The sequence below is a fragment of the Cygnus atratus genome, chromosome 1 (genome assembly GCF_013377495.2).
Source record: "Cygnus atratus isolate AKBS03 ecotype Queensland, Australia chromosome 1, CAtr_DNAZoo_HiC_assembly, whole genome shotgun sequence".
Lineage (NCBI taxonomy): Eukaryota > Metazoa > Chordata > Aves > Anseriformes > Anatidae > Cygnus > Cygnus atratus.
The window spans coordinates 29,124,885-29,144,472 of record NC_066362.1 but is presented as its reverse complement, the minus strand read 5'-3'; the positions used below and the strand labels follow the sequence as shown (position 1 = coordinate 29,144,472).

The 19,588-nt window shown below is 36.5% G+C and overlaps 1 protein-coding gene across 1 annotated transcript in view; it reads right to left on the bottom strand.

The window, feature by feature from the left end:
* Nucleotides 1-19,588, bottom strand: part of DOCK4 (dedicator of cytokinesis 4) — a 248,690-nt gene that overhangs the window by 90,520 nt on the left and 138,582 nt on the right. The window contains exons 13-15 of the mRNA XM_035544267.2: nt 17,089-17,214; nt 1,695-1,819; nt 6-168 (exon numbers count right to left, since the gene is read on the bottom strand). Of these exons, the coding sequence (XP_035400160.1) occupies nt 6-168; nt 1,695-1,819; nt 17,089-17,214 (414 nt within the window). The remainder of the gene's footprint in view (nt 1-5; nt 169-1,694; nt 1,820-17,088; nt 17,215-19,588) is intronic.

Below are 19,588 nucleotides of genomic sequence, written 5' to 3'. Positions count from 1 at the left end.
CTTACTGGAACAGTGCCGGAATTCACAGCGGATGTGGGCTCCTCTGAATTTATCCACAGGAATAGGAAGTTTCAGCAGCTCAGCCCATCTGGGACCATTATTATGATAAAGCACAAAGGAATGGTACTCGCTGGCTGGTGGCTCTCCAGAGCCAAATGAGATAAAATCCTAATGAAGAAAAAATATTGATTAAATATTTAAAGATAGATTAGATCACTCCTAAGATGTCATCAAGAACTGTTCTTACAAGGAACACTATTTAATATCCATATTATTATCATAAATGCCACATGTGGGATAGTACTCAATATTGTAAACCCCACAAAAATAGTAGCAATTTGTTAACATTTGCTAATTATAAAAAATCATGGCAAGAATCATCCACACAGATAAGAATTAAAGCATTTTATAGGGGAAACTGGGTGATCAAGAAGGCTTAAGCAACATATGTTAAGTGGAAACCCATGATACAGGGTGTTCTATCCAGTATTTATGCTCAAGCAGTAAATAAGAATTTATGCGAGATGAGAACAGCCCAGACTCCAGGATCTTTAGTCATCTGAAATAAACCTGTAACTCTGCTTTTGTCAGTGATACATCCCAGCATGAAACAGTAAAGAAATCTGGATCCCTTGACCAGGAACAAACACAGTATTGGATTGCTTTTGCAAAACTCATAATGGTTTCTCCATTGTAAAGTAAGCAAATGGATTTGTCTAAGTCCTGTCTTGGGGATACCTATCAATTCTCTGCAGGAAAAATAAGCTACTGCTGTAGCTTTTCTCCTCAGCAGTTATAAAGGATCCCCTTTGCATCTTAATATAATTTATACATAAATACATATATATGCATATATAAAAAAAGGTTTTATATATAATAGACATTCATCACATTCCATGCATTTACACACACAACCTCACTTCACAGGTATGCACACACACACACGCACACAAAATTTGATTCAGACTATCTCCTTCAGCCTTTCTACACTTTGTCAGCCCTTAGCCCTCAACATCACGAAGAACATATGAAAAATAAAGTACCTTCAAATAAAAAGAAAAAAAAAAGATGCTAAATATGTATGGAAAAGGTTGAAGGTGAACAGAAATTCTTTGGTACAGAAAAATCTGAGAAACAGTCATCTACTAATAATGAAAATCTAAAAGGAGTAGTGCCTTTAAGGTATCACCAGCAGCATGCAACCAAACTTGAAGAAAAGAAGGAACAGTAATTTATTCTTTTATTAATACCCACACAGGGGTCATTTTTGCATCAGTGATCTCTCATTTATTTCAATTAGACAATAAAAATAATGATACAAAATGATTGAAACATGTTCTGCATAACATGAGAAAATGCATATCTACTAAAAGTTATCAAATCAAAAATTCTCCAGAACTTAATCTTGCTTCAACACTTTAGAGCACCTTAATGGAATCATTAGTTATTTGGGTGGCAATTTTAGGTGCTTATCTGGATCATGTAATTGGTCACATAAATTAAAAACACACATGCACTTTGATAGAGATTTTAAGCAAAGTGGAAATGCTTTGAATATCTAAACACAGCAAAAGATACATATGACCTTTCCAAAGCAATTTTGTATTCATCAAACAAGGCCACAAAAGATTATTTACATGTGAAAATGTGTATCAAAATTAACTACAGGAAGGAAAAATACACAACAGAAGTACCTTTAAAATCTGACCACTGCTGTCCACAACATGCATCGTCACTTCCACATTTCTGGCCACACTTTTCCCTCCTTTCTCAAATTCTCCTCTTTCTACAGTGATGTATAAATCATTCCTCATTTCACCTACAAAAAAAAAGGTGTGCAAAAGTCAGTTCAAATTGATTACTTTTCACTTTTACTACTTTAACAGACTTCCATCTTTTCTTTCAAAGAACAGTATCATACAATTTATCAGTATTTTCAGATTTTCATCCCTATGAAAACCTGTGAGATCATCTGCTGTGCTGAACAATTCTAGCGACTTTTATTTGTGTTATCTGGTTTTGGTATGTACCACGGTGTCTCCAGTTAGACTGAAGCTGGTGTCTGGCTTCCCTTCCCTTCATTTCTCTTTTAGTCTAAGGAAATATCAACACATTTTCTTTCATTAGTAATCTCTACATTTCTCTGTTTAATGACTCCTCATTAGAACTTTTTTACACATAACCTCTTTCACACTTAAAGAAAGTGTATTACTTTGCTCATTACTCTTTGAAAAAGCAAAAAGCCAAGCTAGCATTCAAATCTTTCTCATCTAAGAGACCTCAACATATTTTATACTAACTGCCTATTCTAAAGTTTAGTAATAAAAAGTACTCTTATTTTTCACTTGCTGGAAAGGATTCCGAGACTAAAGTCTTCATCAACATAGTCAAATTACGAATCCAATGCAAGCACTACCTAAGTGCTACATAATATGAGTAAGTTATTAAATACTGCTAGCATGTTTTAATGGAAATTCTTTGCACATTTATCCATTAACAAATTATGTAATCCATCAGGCCTTAACTAGAAATTCCGAAAGACATCTATGCTAATTTTATCTTAGTTTCATCTGACACAACATGAACTTTATAGATGATGAACGGAAGAATTGTTTGGCATTTGTTGAAGACAGAGGGAAGAAGCATTAACTGTGGTGACTGGAGTGAGGTGGTAGGGAAGCCCCTGTTCTCTAAGCAGATACTAAATCTTCTTTCTAAGAAGCCAAAACTAACCTGTCTCTGGACAAACATTACTAAAACTACTTCGAAGCGATGGGAGTTTCTAGAAAAACAGCATTATCATTAGGAGCATCTTCTAAAATTCTAATTTCTAGACTTCGCAGGAAGAAAAAAATCAAGAATATATGCTTTTACCGAGTGAAATGCAAGTGTAGAATTAAAACAGATTTTCACTGAGCATTGAAGAAAAACTCAAGTATGACAGTTTTGTGTATTTACAGGCATACTACTTAGAAGTCAAACAGGAGGTGGATACTTGTACTGTGGGTAAAATTAATTAACAGATATGTAACTGATAAATGATCAGTGCATCTTCGATTTTCAGCTTTGTTTTAATATGCAGGCTGAATTTGACTCGCTTGAACTTTCCAGGATACTCTTGTGTTTGTTTTACTGCATGCAACTCTCCAGCAATTTTCAAGTACCAGAAACTTTAATCTTGTGCAGTCTTCTAATATTTTTATAACATTATTGCATCACTCTATGCAAAATAGTTAATTAAACGATTCCTCCAAAGCACAATCTGAACCACTGCCAAATGGAAAAAAAAAAAAAAAAAAAGGTAAAAGAGGAATCCGATAATATTATCAACCTCTCAAGAATCATGCCCATAAAAAGCAGGGGAAATCTGCCATTGTATTATCTTATTAATTGTCTTCTGAAACGATGATGCTAGATGTTAGAGTACAGATATACAGCATGAACAGAAATAAATACCAGGACCAGATGGTATTCACTTAAGAGCTTTACATGAAGCCAAGGATGAAAAAGCCAAATTACTAATAACAGTGTGTAATCACTGAATCTATCTCTGGTTCCCAATGGGAACCAAGTTCAGAATGAGCAAAAGGTGGTGGCTATTCTTGTGATAGACAGCAGACTTGTAAAAAACAAAAAAAAACACTTTGAAACGGATGTTGTGAATGTCAGAAATTTGTAAGGGTTCATGGGGAGAACAGAGAAGTCTTGGAAGGCAGATCCACTGAAGGATATGAAACAGACGGTCACAAGCAGCTCAGGAAATCCCTTGAGCTGAAAATAGCTGGAGGCAGGGGGAGCATCAGGGGGTCATTACCATACATGCATATATGCATGTCTCTTCCTTAGGTGGCTGTTTACAATAGTTGGCTAGAAAGGCCCTTTGAGTGAATCAGTAAAGATGTTATTAGGATTCAAGTCACAAAATTACCCTTAAAACTACTAGTTTCTGATTATTTCTACATTTCAGTAGTATTTGATTATAGAAGTTTTAGAAGGCAGTACAGTATGGTTAGCAAAGAGCACGCAACACGCTGGTCCTTGCTTGGCACACGCTAATTCTAGGACTGGTTCTAGTCAGTGCTGGCACTTGGTCACTTTCAGGAGTTTTACGTTCAGAAAAAATGACATTTGCACATTAACCAAGAAGAGAAGCTTTGTAATATAACTGGTTTTAGCAAACAACTTGTAGTTACAGCAATATCTCTAAAGATTAACTTGAATTCTGCATGCATTTGTGCTACATTTTGTCATGATATTTGTCAGGAAGAAATTCTTTCCATTTTCCATGGAGTCTTCACAGAAACACACAAAAAAAAAAATTTTCACCACAAATTTCATGATTTAGCCCAGATAAAACCCAGTGAAAACCAAATTTTCACCTTGACTTTTTTTTTCCCTTTTTAAGCCAAGCAAACTGTATGGGATTTAAAAGAAAAATAAGGAAACATTGCTAAAAATGTTATCACAGCTATACAGAAATTAAGCAGGCTCTTAAAAGTGTTGTCTGCATTTTGAGGTTTTTAAAAAATTCTATACCCATTGAGTTTCATCATTATAAATGTCAGATGAAATCATATCACTGGGACTAAAGGCACAGGTGGATGTACCTTCATAATTCCTGTCCCGTTCTCCTCTTAAAGAACCTTGCAGGGTGCGCAATCATTGCCATGAGAGGATAGTTCAGGCACTTTTTGTCCTGATCCACATCCATTCAGGATGCTCTATTCTGTTTTCAATGTCTCAGAGCAAATCAAAGCACGTGGGTCACCTTATTGTAAAAAAAGTCGTATTTTCTCCATTATCATGCAAGGCAAATTAAATCCAAAAGGAGACTAAGCCTCTCACACTATAAGAGAAACAATGACGTACATGACATATGATGATTTACATGGAAACAGATGGATAGAAAAGCAGAAGGGAAACAACTGAAATGCACTGGAAAATTAAACAAAAAAGAATGTAAGCTCCGGGCTATATATCATGGCTACAGTCTGCATCAGGCAGATGAAACGCCAACTTCCTTTCCTCAATGTATGTGGCATATCTGACATCTTGTGATCCTTACAAAAATGCTTCTGGTTTGAATTTGGCTTTCTGTGTCTGGATTTATACTCACACATATTTCACTTTTGCTTTAAAGGAGATCACTACTTGCAACCAAAATGTACGAAAACCAGCTATGCTGAATTTGTACAGTTCAGATAAGCGTACTGGAAGGTTAAGAATTTAAAACCAAGCTCCTGACAAATCTGTAGCACAATATTTATGTGAACATATTATGAGAGAAAGCTCATAAGATTAAAAAGTCAAAGGGGTTGTAAAAATCAAGCACAAAGCCTTATCAGAAAATAGAACTGCTGACTGAAAAAAAGAAAAGGCATTTGGGAAGTGAACTTCAATCTGGAAAGGAAAAAGGAAAGAAAACTGTGATAAAAACATACAAAAATATATTTGGAACTAATTTGTAAAATGTATTTAGCTCTTAGTATATAGTTCTGGAGATATCTTAACCCCTTTTACTTCCCAAATGTAGCAATGCCATTGCTTCAAGCTTCCTTGAAAAATATTCTCTGTCAAAAAAGTGAGATTTTCTGTGTAAAACTAACTTGGGGCATTCCTTTGTGAACCCCCTTCAAGTAAAAACAATTCCAACTTGATCTATAAAGTATTGAAACATCAGCAAATGTCTGATTTTTTAAAATCTATATTCCTTTCACTGATCTTTTTCATTTCTGGAAACTATAATTACACATTTGATTACAAGAATATGCATCCTTTTTCTATAGTATTTCTTCCTTGACAAGTATACCAGATGGATAATTCTCACATTATATCATCTTGTTTTCACCAAGAGAGGCAATTACGGCCACAGGGAGCACTGAAAGTCAAAATTCTGCTGAATACCTAAGTTCCGAGGTAGACTTTGGTGAGTACAGATGGTATCTTCTGCTAAAGTATCTGCATGACTCAAATAAATCTCCCCTAGGTGGGTGTGCACTGAGATTTTTTCTACTGTCTTACATTTGACCAAATGTGCAGAATTTACACAGAAACAAGCAAGGGACATCTCAGACATTAGAGTCAATCAGTTTTTAATTACTGGTTGAAAACATGCCTATAAAATTGACTCTCAATCAGACACAATGAGCTTTTAAACATGGTGAAAAAAGCAGCATACTTATTCCAGCTAAATATTCAGAAGTACCAATGTCACCTTCTCTAAATATGCTTCAGTGAAAACATGCAATGGCTATTTTCAGCATAAAGGTTGGTACAGGAATAAGTGACTGAAAGCAACATGCAAAATGTTGCTCAACTTTAAGGTGACAAGCCTACCTCTACCTATAATTAAGTTGTGTGGAAGATCTAGATCTTTTGAGAGGTTTTCTTTCAAAAGATGGGGCAGCTCATTTTCACCTGTTCTCACGGAGCATCTCCATCACCTCAATCCTGTATGACTAGAACCAGTTTTTTTCAAGCTTTCTGAATTCACCAGGGCTTGTGGGCTGGGCAATGAACATGTAGGTGTGGACATCCAGTTAATAACGGTGGTAAACAGTGTGGAGTTGAAACATCCAAGATAAGTCAGCTTTCTCTAGGACTGACATACAGTTTTCTGGGAAAGAAAAAGCTATAGGAAGCTGAACCACTCACACTAAGACTCATTAAACATGTTTTGTGAAGCTAAACCACCTAGGGCTCCCGAGAAGCAAAGGGCACTTCTAGACATGTGGGTGAGGGGCTGAGTAAACAGAAGATGGAAAAAAGAAAATTAAAGAAGTTATGCATTGCATTTCTGTGTTCTCTGAATAATTTTGCTGCATAAAAATACTGCTTATCTTAGCACAGCCACTTTCTACCCACTATCCCAATAAAAACAGAAGTTAACATGATACAACCAACCACAGGTAAGGCAGAAGGTTGCTGTAGATTAGATGTAAGATGACAAATAACAAAGCAGAAAAAAAAACATCGGCATTACTCCCTGTTGGAGTAAGAATAAGCTGTCTCTTGGAAAAATGGAAGAACTGTGAGGATCAAAGAGTGTATCTAGGGAAGCTGTTTGCTATTGCTCTTACTTCAGGCAATAACACAACGTGTTGAAAAATGGTATCAATAGCTTCTGTCCTAATTACAGAAGCAACCCATTAGACCTTGACATTACTAAGTTAGCAGTCTATCGTTTTATCTGTTTGGCTAACCAAAACTACATTTTAAAATATTAGAAGCTACAGACTGAAGCATTCCTACAAGAGCTTCCGGTACCAGGGGAGGGCTAGAGATATATGGAAATCTAAGTTCCATGGAATTAAAAAAAAAACGTAAAGATGTAGTGATGTGGATGATTATACTGCTTTCACTTTCCAATGCAGCACAAGTATTTAGGGTACACACTGAAGGGACATTTGGTCTGGTAAGTGAATTTAATTGTATGTGAAAGGTGAGGAACTGAAATGCCTGGGTTGCTAAACCAAAACGTGTACAGCACAGCATTGGCAGTAACTGCCTCTTCATATGGTCCTGCCAAAACATTTCAGCTTGGACCTGGCAAAAAACATCTTGAAAGCACTATTTGTAGGCTAAGAGGAAAAACTCCAAACCCTTATTGTCCCAGATGCAGGTGCTAACCAGGCACACTACAGCTCAATGTTTCTGACCTGAGAAGAAACAGAAGCTTCACTCATGACTGCAACCCAACTAGCAATGAGGTATCATGGGCTAAACCGCAGTGGAGGACGGAGACCTGATCAGTATCAGTTACATGACAGAGGCAAATACAAGGAGCAAAAAGAAAGGCCAATTAGAGCCCCAAAACAACCGCAAGACATACTGACGGAGGACATGCTTAACTAATAGAGGTCAGCCTTCCTGAACCTGCCAACATAAAACACAAATGTTAAGTAAACAGAAAAGAGAAGGGAGGCAGGAATAATTTGCAGGCTGACAATGCGTGCTCAGGGGTCCTATTATCTTCACCCTGCAGTTTCATTATGGGATGGTTCTGCAGACTACCTTTCCTTCATAGATAGGAAGCTGAATTATCACTGTTCAGGAGCCTGCTTACAAGCACTGGTCCGCAGCTCCTGCTGCTCACAGGATGTGCCCCCAGATACAGGACCTGCATGTGAGCTGCCCCTGGCCCACAGAAGCTTCAGGGCTTGCACTAAACCTCAGGTGATGAGAGCAACATAGGTAATCACTAGGGAGAAGAAGATCAGGTCAGGACAAGCACCACGAGAACATTTGTATGAATGTATTGTTTGTTCGTTTATTTTTCTAGATATACTCGTACCTTATCTATGTGTCAAAGTAACGATCCTTCATTGCAAAACTGTTTTCAAAGTTACACTGAGGGAGCTGTGAGTTGCAATTGCAACACAGATATTGTAACAACAAGACTTTCTTCATATTCCAACCATATTCAGAACTGTAAAATTTCTTGTAGCATATTAATATGGAACAAGCTTTTCAAGCTGAAGATAGCTGTCAAAGATCAAAGGTAGCTGTCTTTGTTAGAAAGGGAAGAGAGTTTAGTTTGCCAGTCATCCTCAAGAAAGATTTCTAGTGAAATAAATTCCAATTCAATTATTTACTGCTGTAACAAAACACAGTGTGAATGTATTTGACTGAGATAGCATCTCTGATAGTTACAGCTTACAGTGTGCAAATCTAAACTGTCCTGACAGCAGCTGCTAATTTGAAAATAATTACACAGAACTCACTGGGAGCTTTTGTTGGGAACTGCCTTTTTGAAAGCTTTCTTCAGAATTATAGGTCCTTTAGAACCATGAATTGAGCAGGAGCATAAAACTGTATTTGGTTTACAGAAAGTTCTTGTTAATTTACATCTCTGTAAAGTGCAAGCTAATGAGTTGCTGTGCTTTATACTTTAAACATGACTTGAACAGCTCTTAAAACAATTTCAGTTGCAGGGAGCGAAACTCTCTGGACATGGCATGGTACTATGTGGGATGTAAATCTTGTGGATGCAAAATGCTTTAGAGTAAAGTTCTTGAAAAGACTTTGTAAAATAGGGCGAGAACTGTGTAGCCATAATCAGTAAGGAGATCTCAAAAAAAAAACAACAAAACAACCCTCAAACACATTTAAGGTGATTTAAACTAAAAAAGGCCAGAAACCCTTCGTCCATGTTGTGTCCAGCCCTTTGATTCAACATTTTCTATATCTCTTAGCAGCAATGAAGTTACTATTCATGCTGATATTCTGAAAACAACAAGCAAAACAAAATTAAAAACAAAACAAAACACAGAAAAACTTCCACTCCTTTTTTTAGGCCAGTAAACGTGCAAACTGACGTGGCTACAGGTATGATAGGAGGCAGTTTACAGAAACACCGGGAACAAGACAGAAGAGGTGTCTTGCAGCAGTGCAACAATGCAAAAGAAGGTGGCCCTCTATCTGGGTGATGCAACACTGACTACAGATAACAAAACAGGATATAGCTCAGATTTCAACCAATTGTACTGCAAGCTGATGGTATGTATTTTCAGTAGTCTCAACCTGGAGGTTGTAAATACTTTAACAATCAAAATATATGTATTTATTAATATATCCACTTTGGAGAAAAAAAAAAAGTCCTGGAACACTATAGCACTACTAAATACTCGCTAATGCCTTTCTGGCAATTGAACTTTCATGATTTGTTCTCTTCTAGCATATAAGAATTTCATGTCAAGCTTCACAGCTGCATTTAATTTAAAAAGGTCAATTTAAAAATAAAGGCAAGTTAAGCAATTTGGCACCATTCATGAAAATCACAGTGCAAAATGATGTTATCTGAGTGAAGGACATCCTTAGAAAGATCAAGTCAAGAACATACAGGCACACTGCGTTTCACAAGGAATTTCATCACTGTAATAAGTGAACTCCCCTTACTGCAACAATTACTTTTCTGTTTAGCATTGTAGAAAGTACTGAAAAAGTGGCTGGCTGCTTATCAGTGAATGTATTCTTAAAAAAAGCAGTTCTGAAGGGAGAAATACTATCAATACTTTTAAAAACGAGGCAAATCTCGTTGACATGACTGAAGCTGCTAGTGAATATGTGTGTCAGGTTTAAGGGCTGTGACAACCACCAGTCAGATGTCTGTTCAGTGCTTTCTCTTCGTTTAGCAATATCTTGACTTGTTGCTTACTGCTGCAAAGAACAACTTTGCTATTTGCAAGAAGCACAAACTCACAATAACTACTATTTGTCAGTAATATTCACATATGGCTCAGGAATGAGAGAATGTTGTACAGGGTGCTTAAATATATATATATACAAAAAGAAAAGGTCTGAGACTGGGATCCTCTGGGTGACAGTTGGGAAAAACTTATTTGGTGTGTGTGTGTGTGAATGTGTGGCTGCATTTAAGTACATGACAGGGGCTGGGCAGAAAGAAATAAGACAATTTCTGTTATTTTTGTGTTACTAGCTAGTTTTTATTTAACATGACTATCAGTAATACTATAAGAGAAGAATTAGAACAATGTATAAGAATTTCAGGAGCATTGGTGACATTGGTAACAGTTCTGCCATTTTACTATTAGATTTAGTAAGCTTTGGCATTTAAACTGAAGGCCAAGAGGAAAAAACAGACTCCTTTTCTCAGTTATCCTACTGTCCTTTCTCAAGAGAACATAATTTACATTTCAACTTTATTGCAGAAACTCTCAACAAGCCCTAAAAAAAACTCATCAGAAAGCAGCTGACAAAGCAAATGAAATGCCCTTTACAAATCGGATTCTCAAACTGTAAAACTTCCAGGTTTCAAACAAAATGTAGATCTACCATGTTCTGTGTAACTTTTCCTTGCTCTTCCTTTTAACAGTGAGATGTAAAAAAAACTGATTTAAACAGTGGGGCGTAAAAGATTTACAAGCCTGTTTAACAGAAAACAGACCTGTTGACTTTCTAAGGAATTTAACAGAATTTTGAGACTATTTTTTCAGAGCTAACACATTCACTTGTTAGTCTCCTAATGCTATTTACCTGTTTTAGTGAAGAAAGACTTCCAAGACATAACTGCCTTGTATATACTTCCAACGTATCACTGCTGCTTATTCTATGCTCAGAAGAAAGTCACCTTACTCCTCCAAATATACTATCTGCAGAAGGCCCTTTTCCTCATTCTCCACTTCACAGAAACATAGAATATCACAAGTTGGAAGGGACCCACAAGGATCATTGAGTCCAACTGCCAGCTCCACACTGGACCACCCAAAAATCAGACCCTATGTCTGAGAGCATTATCCAAACCCTCCTTGAACTCCATCAGGCTCGGTGCTGTGATCACTGCCCTGGGGAGCCTGTCCCAGTGCCCAGCCACCCTCTGGGTGAAGAACCTTTTCCTAACACCCAGCCTGACCCTCCCCTGTCCCAGCTCCATGCTGTTCCCTCGGGTCCTATCGCTGTCCCCAGAGAGCAGAGCTCAGCGCCTGCCCCTCCGCTCCCCTCGTGAGGGAGCTGCAGGCCGCCATGAGGCCTCCCCTCAGCCTGCTCTGCTCTGGGCTGAACAAACCAAGGGACCTCAGCTGCTCCTCATACGTCTTGCCTTCTAGACCTTTCACCATCTTTGTAGCCCTCCTTTGGAGGCACTCTAATAATTTTACGTCCTTCTTACACTGTGGTGCTCCAAACTGCACACAGACTCGAGGTGAGGCACCTCAAGATAAGGCTGGCCCTTTTGGCTCCCAGGGCATACTGCTGACTTGCCATCAATTCGAACCGCCAGATCCTTTTCTGCAGGGCTGTTCTCTAGCCTCTCATCCCCCACTGTACATATATCCACCCCAGGTGCAGAATCCAGCACTTGCTTTTGTTAAATTTCATTTGGAAACTTTAAATTGAGGGAAGTTCATTTAAATTCTGGCTTTTCTTCCCTTTCCATATTCCTTTTCTATTATTCCATCAGTTCCTAATGAACCAAAAAAGTAAGACAGAGGCCATGGGAAGGAGAAGGAAAACAATATAAAAGTTCTTTGCACTTGCCTAACCAAGTATGGAGTCACGTATTAGTATCTTTGTTTTCTCCAGTGATTTTCCTTTGGTAGAAAGGATCAAAGCTTTTAAATAGTATTAAAATAGGATTTGAAAGCAGAGGATATTCCCCACGGAGTGCTACAGTTTTGTGAAAGGTCAAAATTCAAGGTGTCTTTACTTGACAATATTGCTCAAACATATTTTGTGTAACTAATATATCCAAGGCAATATTACTTTCAGTAATTAAAAATACATATTTCTGGATTCTTGGAAATCAGAACAGCAAACAGTGGCAGGTGGAAATTTAGGCTGTTTGTACTCCATACAGGCTGATCAAGATTGGAAAAAATTCATACCACTCCTTGCGGGAGAGAAAAACGTTTAAGTGTGTCAGACATATATTTCTCTTCCTCGAATCAACAGCTCTTTACTAAGTCCAAGCTCACTGACAGCTACATAGACACATACACTTACCATGATGACGAGAACAGATTCCATAGCTTTCTTTACATTTTTGCTCTCCAGACTCTTATTCTAAGCTTTGAAAGGGGGAATATGCTTCTAGTCAAAATCACATCGTTGAAAAATGCATGTTATCACATGGATAGCATTTTGTGAGATCATTTGTATAAAAAGACAAATATTTTAGTTCTAGTTTCACTTTAAAAGCTTCTGAAAAGGGAAAGAAAGAAAGATTGGAAAGAGTGTACTTGCACATGAAAAGAACAAAAGACCTTTTAATAATCCATATGAAGGAGTAGTAAATATATTCAGAAGCTTTCAAAGACAATTCTGGTGAGATATTATAACTGGTGAGCTAAAATCCTCATGGATTTAAAAGTTGACAAATGTAAAGCAATGCAGTTGTGATGGTAAAAAAAAAAAAAAGTTACTGTTCCTAAATTAAGCATACAAAAGCTTGTATGCAATTTCAAAGTACTGAAACATCCTAGGCAGCTCATTGTATCTGCTAAATGACCAGAAATTGTTATAAAAGACAACACTGAGAAACAAAACACAACTTCTGTTGTTTGTCAAACATAAGAGAAGTCTGGAAGCATTAAAATTCTATTACAGAAATTAATGCTGCAGCTTCATGTAGAGTCTTTAGCTATGCTATTTGTGAAGGGAAATCACAGGATTAGGAGAGGACCAAAAAATTCAGAGAAGTATTACAATCAAAGAATATTCCAGTCAGGACTGACTAGCACAGATACAGATAGCAGCATTGTAGACCACTTACAGTTACATATAGGGAAAACAGTGGTCAATGTAATACCATTGTGCTGACTTGTCAATTCTTTAACCTCTTCTAGTTTCAAAAGAGTTTAATACTTTGGATGTACAGGAAGAAATATAAATGCTAATCCAAACTCAGAGGAAGTGGTGGTCAGATCTCAGCAGTGGTAATGCCACCACCTGAAATCCTAAACTGAAAAAGGGTGCCTATGGGTAAATGGTATCTGTCTATGAAAATCTGTTGAGATGTCAGTCAACAGGCCAATTGTTTATATACTGCAGTATATTTTATGGACTAAGGCATCTGAAGGTGAGATGCTATAAAATATATATACTATTTCAAACGTATATCTCTAGCTGTTTAAATTCAGAATTCTCTTTTATATTATACAGAAAGCTACATAGAATAATTTTCTAGGTAGAATTTCAGGAAACAATGGTTGGGCCTAACTGTATTTCTTAGTGAAAAAATAATTCTTACAGAAATCCACAAGATTATTTTACTTTATGTGCTAGTGTCTCACACTGAATGGATTTTGGCTGTATCAAGTAGTAAGACAAATACTAACAATAGTAGACTTAGCACTATTAATAACACTCTACCTTAAATAAAGTAAACCAGATGCAGTTCTAGTTTGACAAGCACAATAAAGATGTGCAACTCTATTGATGATTACCACATGATAGCTTACAGTCTGTTTACAACTGGCAGCCCCAGCAGAGAGCTCTGGCCCTTCCAGTAAATCTTCATTTAGACAAACACCTGTGCTACGGTTTGTTCTGATTCTAAAATATTCATACAACACACGCTAATGATCAGGCTTCTTTAAGGAGTTAGGTATCTTCTGCACAGATGCAAAAGAGTAAGTGCATGCATATGTGCCAGAACACACGAGCATAACACACAGCACTCATGTTAGGCAGTGATGCAGATGCTGTAAGTTAAATCTGAAACCAAACTCCATATGAGCACAGAATATAAAAGAGCAAAAAAAAGCAGGTACAGTTATGTATAGAAATATACAAAAGGGCTCTCACATTCTATCAACTACTATGTACATTAATTTAAAGTATTTCTCTAAAAGTTCAGTATGTTCATAGACATCCAGTGTACTTATATAAGTAACAATGAGGCTATCTGTCCTTTCAGGAAACGTTGAACTGTTAAGATAGAAATTCAGAGTGTAAGCACAGTTGTCCTTTGATGCGGTACAAAGCTTTCCAAGAATATCGGCTTGCACATCTGCCGACTGCCACACAAGGATGATGGAAAGGGGAGTACTAGTGGTTGCATACAGTGTGCCCTTATATCCTTGTTAAACCTAGAAAATGTATATTGATTAGGCTCATAAGATGACATTTTTATTTTACTTCCTTTCCTTATTCTGCGGTCTAGAATAGAGTGAGTTACCTATTTCACAGCCTTTTTTGAATCATATATGCCTTTTTTTACTCATCTACTTCATGTCTTAAAACACCCGAAGTTCTTCATTAAAAAATTCCATTGATCCTGAAAAGAGGCTTCACCCTGTCAGTCTTCACTGACATAAAAAGTATTGCTCCGTAAAAATATGCATTATTATTGTCATCAAGACTCTGGTATGGCACCTATGCTGATCCTAGTTACTTTTAGAAGCAAAACCTCTAAAAAGAAAAGGACTGATACAATGTAAAACAAAGGTCAGTTAGAGTTTAAATATGCCAAAATCGGAGGTGGTCTTAAAATCTGGCACTTTATACAACAGATACTTCAGTTTAGCAGCATGTAGTATTTCTTACTAAATAATTCAAGACAGTCTCACTCAGAACCCTAACCTACGTGCTAATTAGCCAGAGCAACACACTCAATTTCAACAAAAAACAACAAAAAAGACCTAATTAGTGACCATTTCCAGTGGCAAAAGATGAAGTTCTCTCATTCATCTCTGAAAAGAGACACTAGAGAGAAACAAAATGAAAGGGGAGCTTTAAAAGAAAAAATCATTTTAAAGGGTAGGCTCCCACAGGCATTTCACTGCCTAGAGCACACTGCTCTGGTTAGCCCTTGGAACTTGTCGTTAGAAGAATGAGATGATTATTTCTCTTTGGGAGAAATCTCCTCTATGCCAACAAGCACAGACTAAAAGTTGAACTTTTTCTAAACTGAGGTATGCATACATTTTGACTGAAAAAGCAGTACACCAAAATCCATATATTATATTTTCAATAAAAAAGGACAAACTGAGCATGTGCATTTCTTTGATTCTGGTTTGGAAAACTCCTCCAGCAGCTCACTACACAGTACTCTGCTATAACATGCTTTTAGCAGTTCAGTACATCAAGTTATTACACAAATGGAAAATAAGAACTAAGAAAAGGACTGAGAAAATTTGATAACACAGAGCAGAAGGCCATTAAATCATAGATAAATAATGAGTAAATGGAGAAAGGTTTCTTAATGGGAATTATAGTGTGCTTTTTGTAGCTTTGTAAACCTGTTTCCATTGTTATCAGCCATATTATCTACAATACACATTTGATTCATAAGAAAAATTCAACAGTCACAAAAAAAAACCTAGCTAAAAAGCCTTAAGACTTCAATTGAAGACTTCCATTAAACATGCGTATATAATCTACCTCTAAATTAAATGGTACCAGACTCATGCGTTTTACTATTCTAAATATCATGGTGACATCAGCAGAATATTTTCATAATAACAATAAACCTGTTTTATTAACTTGTGCTCTGTGAAAATTTTAAGTGATTAGTAGTACTGATGAGGGATGCAGAAGGACAGATGTTTAATTGGCAGTAAGAACACAAGAGTGAATTCTCAATTGTCAAGTTTCAGGCAGAAATTCAAGAGAAGTACATGCTCATAGCTAAAGCCGAGTCTCATTACTGAGTTTTAAATACCTATTATGACTTCCTTGATTAGTGAACCATTGAAGCTTACATATTCTTGCCTCAAACCTCAGTTTGCTTCTAATGTATGTATAAAGGAATGCAAAGCATGTATTTACAAAGAAGAAATAGTCACTATTAAAAAACTCGAACTCCTGAGGATGACTTACATCCAAGAGAGTCAAGGCACTGCATGTGGACTCAGAGCTGAAACAAAGATATGAGCTCCTCCCTCCAACATCTCTCAGTAACACAAAAATCTTGCTTAACTCATCTGCTTGTAAGAGTGCTTTTCCTTTAAAAAGACATTGGCTGTATAACTTCCTGCAACCCATTAAATTAAAAAAAAATCATTTATTGGAAGGAACTATAGATATTACCTCTGTCTTCTTCCTATATTTGCTTCTTCACATACATATTGACACATTCTTTCAACCCTCCTTCCTTCAAGCATTTAAACAGGTTGAAGTACACTATCATACAATCTGCTCAAAATAAAGTCTCCACATCCCTACAATGACCTATTTCCAGTATCTCTATCTCATCAGTTGAGGCACGAACCTGGTGAAACCAGAAACTGTACAGTGTCAGTAAAAGTCTGTGAATCCTTATTTAGGAAGTAACCAGCTCTGAAGAACATAATGTTCTGCCAGTTATTGCTTTCTCTGCGCAGAGCTCAGCAGTCTTGTATTCAGTCATCTTCACTTCCATAAAGTAGAGTTTCATCTCTCAAAAAGAGACTGCTATGGCTGTATGCCCTTTTGAAATTGATGTAGTAACTATCTAATCTGATGGGGCCTCTGGGATATAGCTTACTTTTATTTACATCAGGAAAAAAAAACAAACAAACATAAAAGTCTCCGGAAAAGTTTAAGGATTTTTAGAATGTGATAGTTGTTTCAAAAGCAACTGAAAGATCAGTAATTTCTCATAATTTCTTCCTCCTGCTGCTTAAGGAAAATTTGTTCTTTTAAACTTACCAGGCATGATAATATTGGAAAAACCTAGCTTCCTTGTTATGGATACTCCATGGGTAAACATGGATGTATACTCTCTCCTAATCTGTTCTATGTCTCCATGAAGCAGCTGAAGAGAAACTGCCAGACCTGAAATTGAAGAGAAAAACAAAGGAAAATAAGACATTCAAACAGACTATGATCATTATTACTTCTTCAAAACTTTGTATGTTTGCAAGTATATATGCATTCCTGACACATCAGACAACTGAGAGGAAGTTTAGTAATATCAAGCTATTATATTCTTACTCTGTGTTATATTATTACTATATTATCGTATTATTACAAGCTATTATATCATGTTATTATATTTAGTAATATCAATAGTATTAACGTATTTGGGAATGGTATCAACACCCAGAAATCCAGAAGGGTGAGAAAACAACTACCCATGAAAAAGAATTAGCAAATTATTACTGATGTGTAACCGAACTACAATGACACATCAGATCAAAATTGTCTCAATAGAGATGGACAGAGACCTTAACTGGAAAAAAAAGTTAGAGAAATGTCAATTAGGAGAAATGTCAATTGGTAATACTTGCTACCATTTAATTTTTTCGTTTACATCAACACAACACTGCCTTCATTGGTATGTAAAAAAAGGTGCAACCATGGTGCTCCCTATCCATCAGAAAAACAGGGACATCTCATTATGAAGCATCATTTCACCTTATACAAAGTAATACAATTATTCATCCAAAATTTGAAGAAAAAAACTCCAATAAACAAATCTACCATAATCAATATTAGTTACATAGGCAAAATAATGCCATAATGACTGAAATTACATTTTTTTCAATATTCATCAGATTTAATCAATCATGTTCTTTTCTATGTTTGCTAATAGACATGCAAAATGCAAGGGTGATAATATAATCATTTCCCAACATTTATTGCTTTAGAATTTAGGAAGCATAACTTCACCTATTATATCTGCAGTATACAAAACAAATTGCAAACACAATACTTCATCACTGCTGAAATTAGCAAAAACAACAGGCATGCCTTTTGGTTATTTCAAATATAATCACCAAGACAAGTGTCAGGGTGATACAGTTTGCAGAGATTAATCTGCCCTGACCTTCAGCATTACTACAGCATATTATGTGTCAACAGATCAAGGGGAAGATAAGAGGAAACTCTTCATATACACTGAACAACTGGAGATAAAGAGACAACTGATTAACTTCAGATTAAGCTTAAGTAAAAAACAAACTGAACAACAAGGTCATTGGTCTTTTGGGCTTTGGAAGAAATTTTCCCTATGAGCATGTAACTGTTTAATTGAATGAATTTACTTGGAGTCTGATGCTTCTTAAATCGCAACCTGAAAGATCTGTCCTAAGTACTACTAGTCCAGCCTACTTCCTGGAAGAGATCAGAGGTTTAATTAGCATAACATCTTTTATGTTCTTCCTCTTATCTACTCTTACATTTTATTATTTTGGCAACTCCAAAGAATGTGATGCTCTAACCAGACTTCCATTCTCTTAGCATGAAAAAGAGCTCACCTACGCATCTCCAAATCAGTGCATAAACAAATATTACAAGGAAAAATGTTCAGTGAAGTCTATTCTAGTTTAAGGACTAAATTTAATAACGGACATTATTTATCGTGGTAATGGTAATGTGTTCTGTGATTAACCACTTAAAAACTTCTAGGGAGAAGTGACAATTGCTATCAGTGTAGACCAGAAAACAAACCCTTGGTGGCCTGCTTATGTCTGTGGTGGTTTTACCTTGCTGGGCAGCTGAGCTCCATCACAACCACTCTCTCACTCCCCCTCCTCAAAGGAAAAGGGGATGAAAATAGAGTGAAAAGGGCTCAAGGTTGAGATAAGAACAGGGAGATCACTCACCAATTATTGTCATAGGCAAAACAGACTCAGCAAAGGGAGATTAATGAAATTTATCACCTATTACTAACAAACTAGAGCAGTGTTCCATTTCAGTCTGTGCGATTACATATAGCCAATTCTACACACAGTAGCTACATGTTATAACTATCTACTAGATACAAAGCACAAAGTATTCATATCAATGTGTGTTGCACTGTAAAACTGAACAAAGCTAAGTAAGAGCGAAAATAAAGTAGATATAATTTATTGGTTTGTTATTAGATAAATGCTGTTACAAGTCAAAACAAATCTGCAGGCAGGCCAAGACAAGTCCAGCCAGCCAAAGCCAGAGAGGTCCTGAGGACTGTGCTGTCAACTAAACACAAAACCTGTGGCCAGTTATATGTGATATCAATTCCATATTTATGGTCTACAAAAATACCACTTGACAAAGAAACTAGACACTCATTGTGACTGAGGAAGCATTTATCTGAAATACAAATGATGAGGAAGAGGTATTTTGCAAAGACAGAATAATACACATTTTACAAGGGACACTTTACAAGTTTGTATCCTTATCATAAATCAAGTTACCAGACTATCAATTCAACTAAGATAATTTA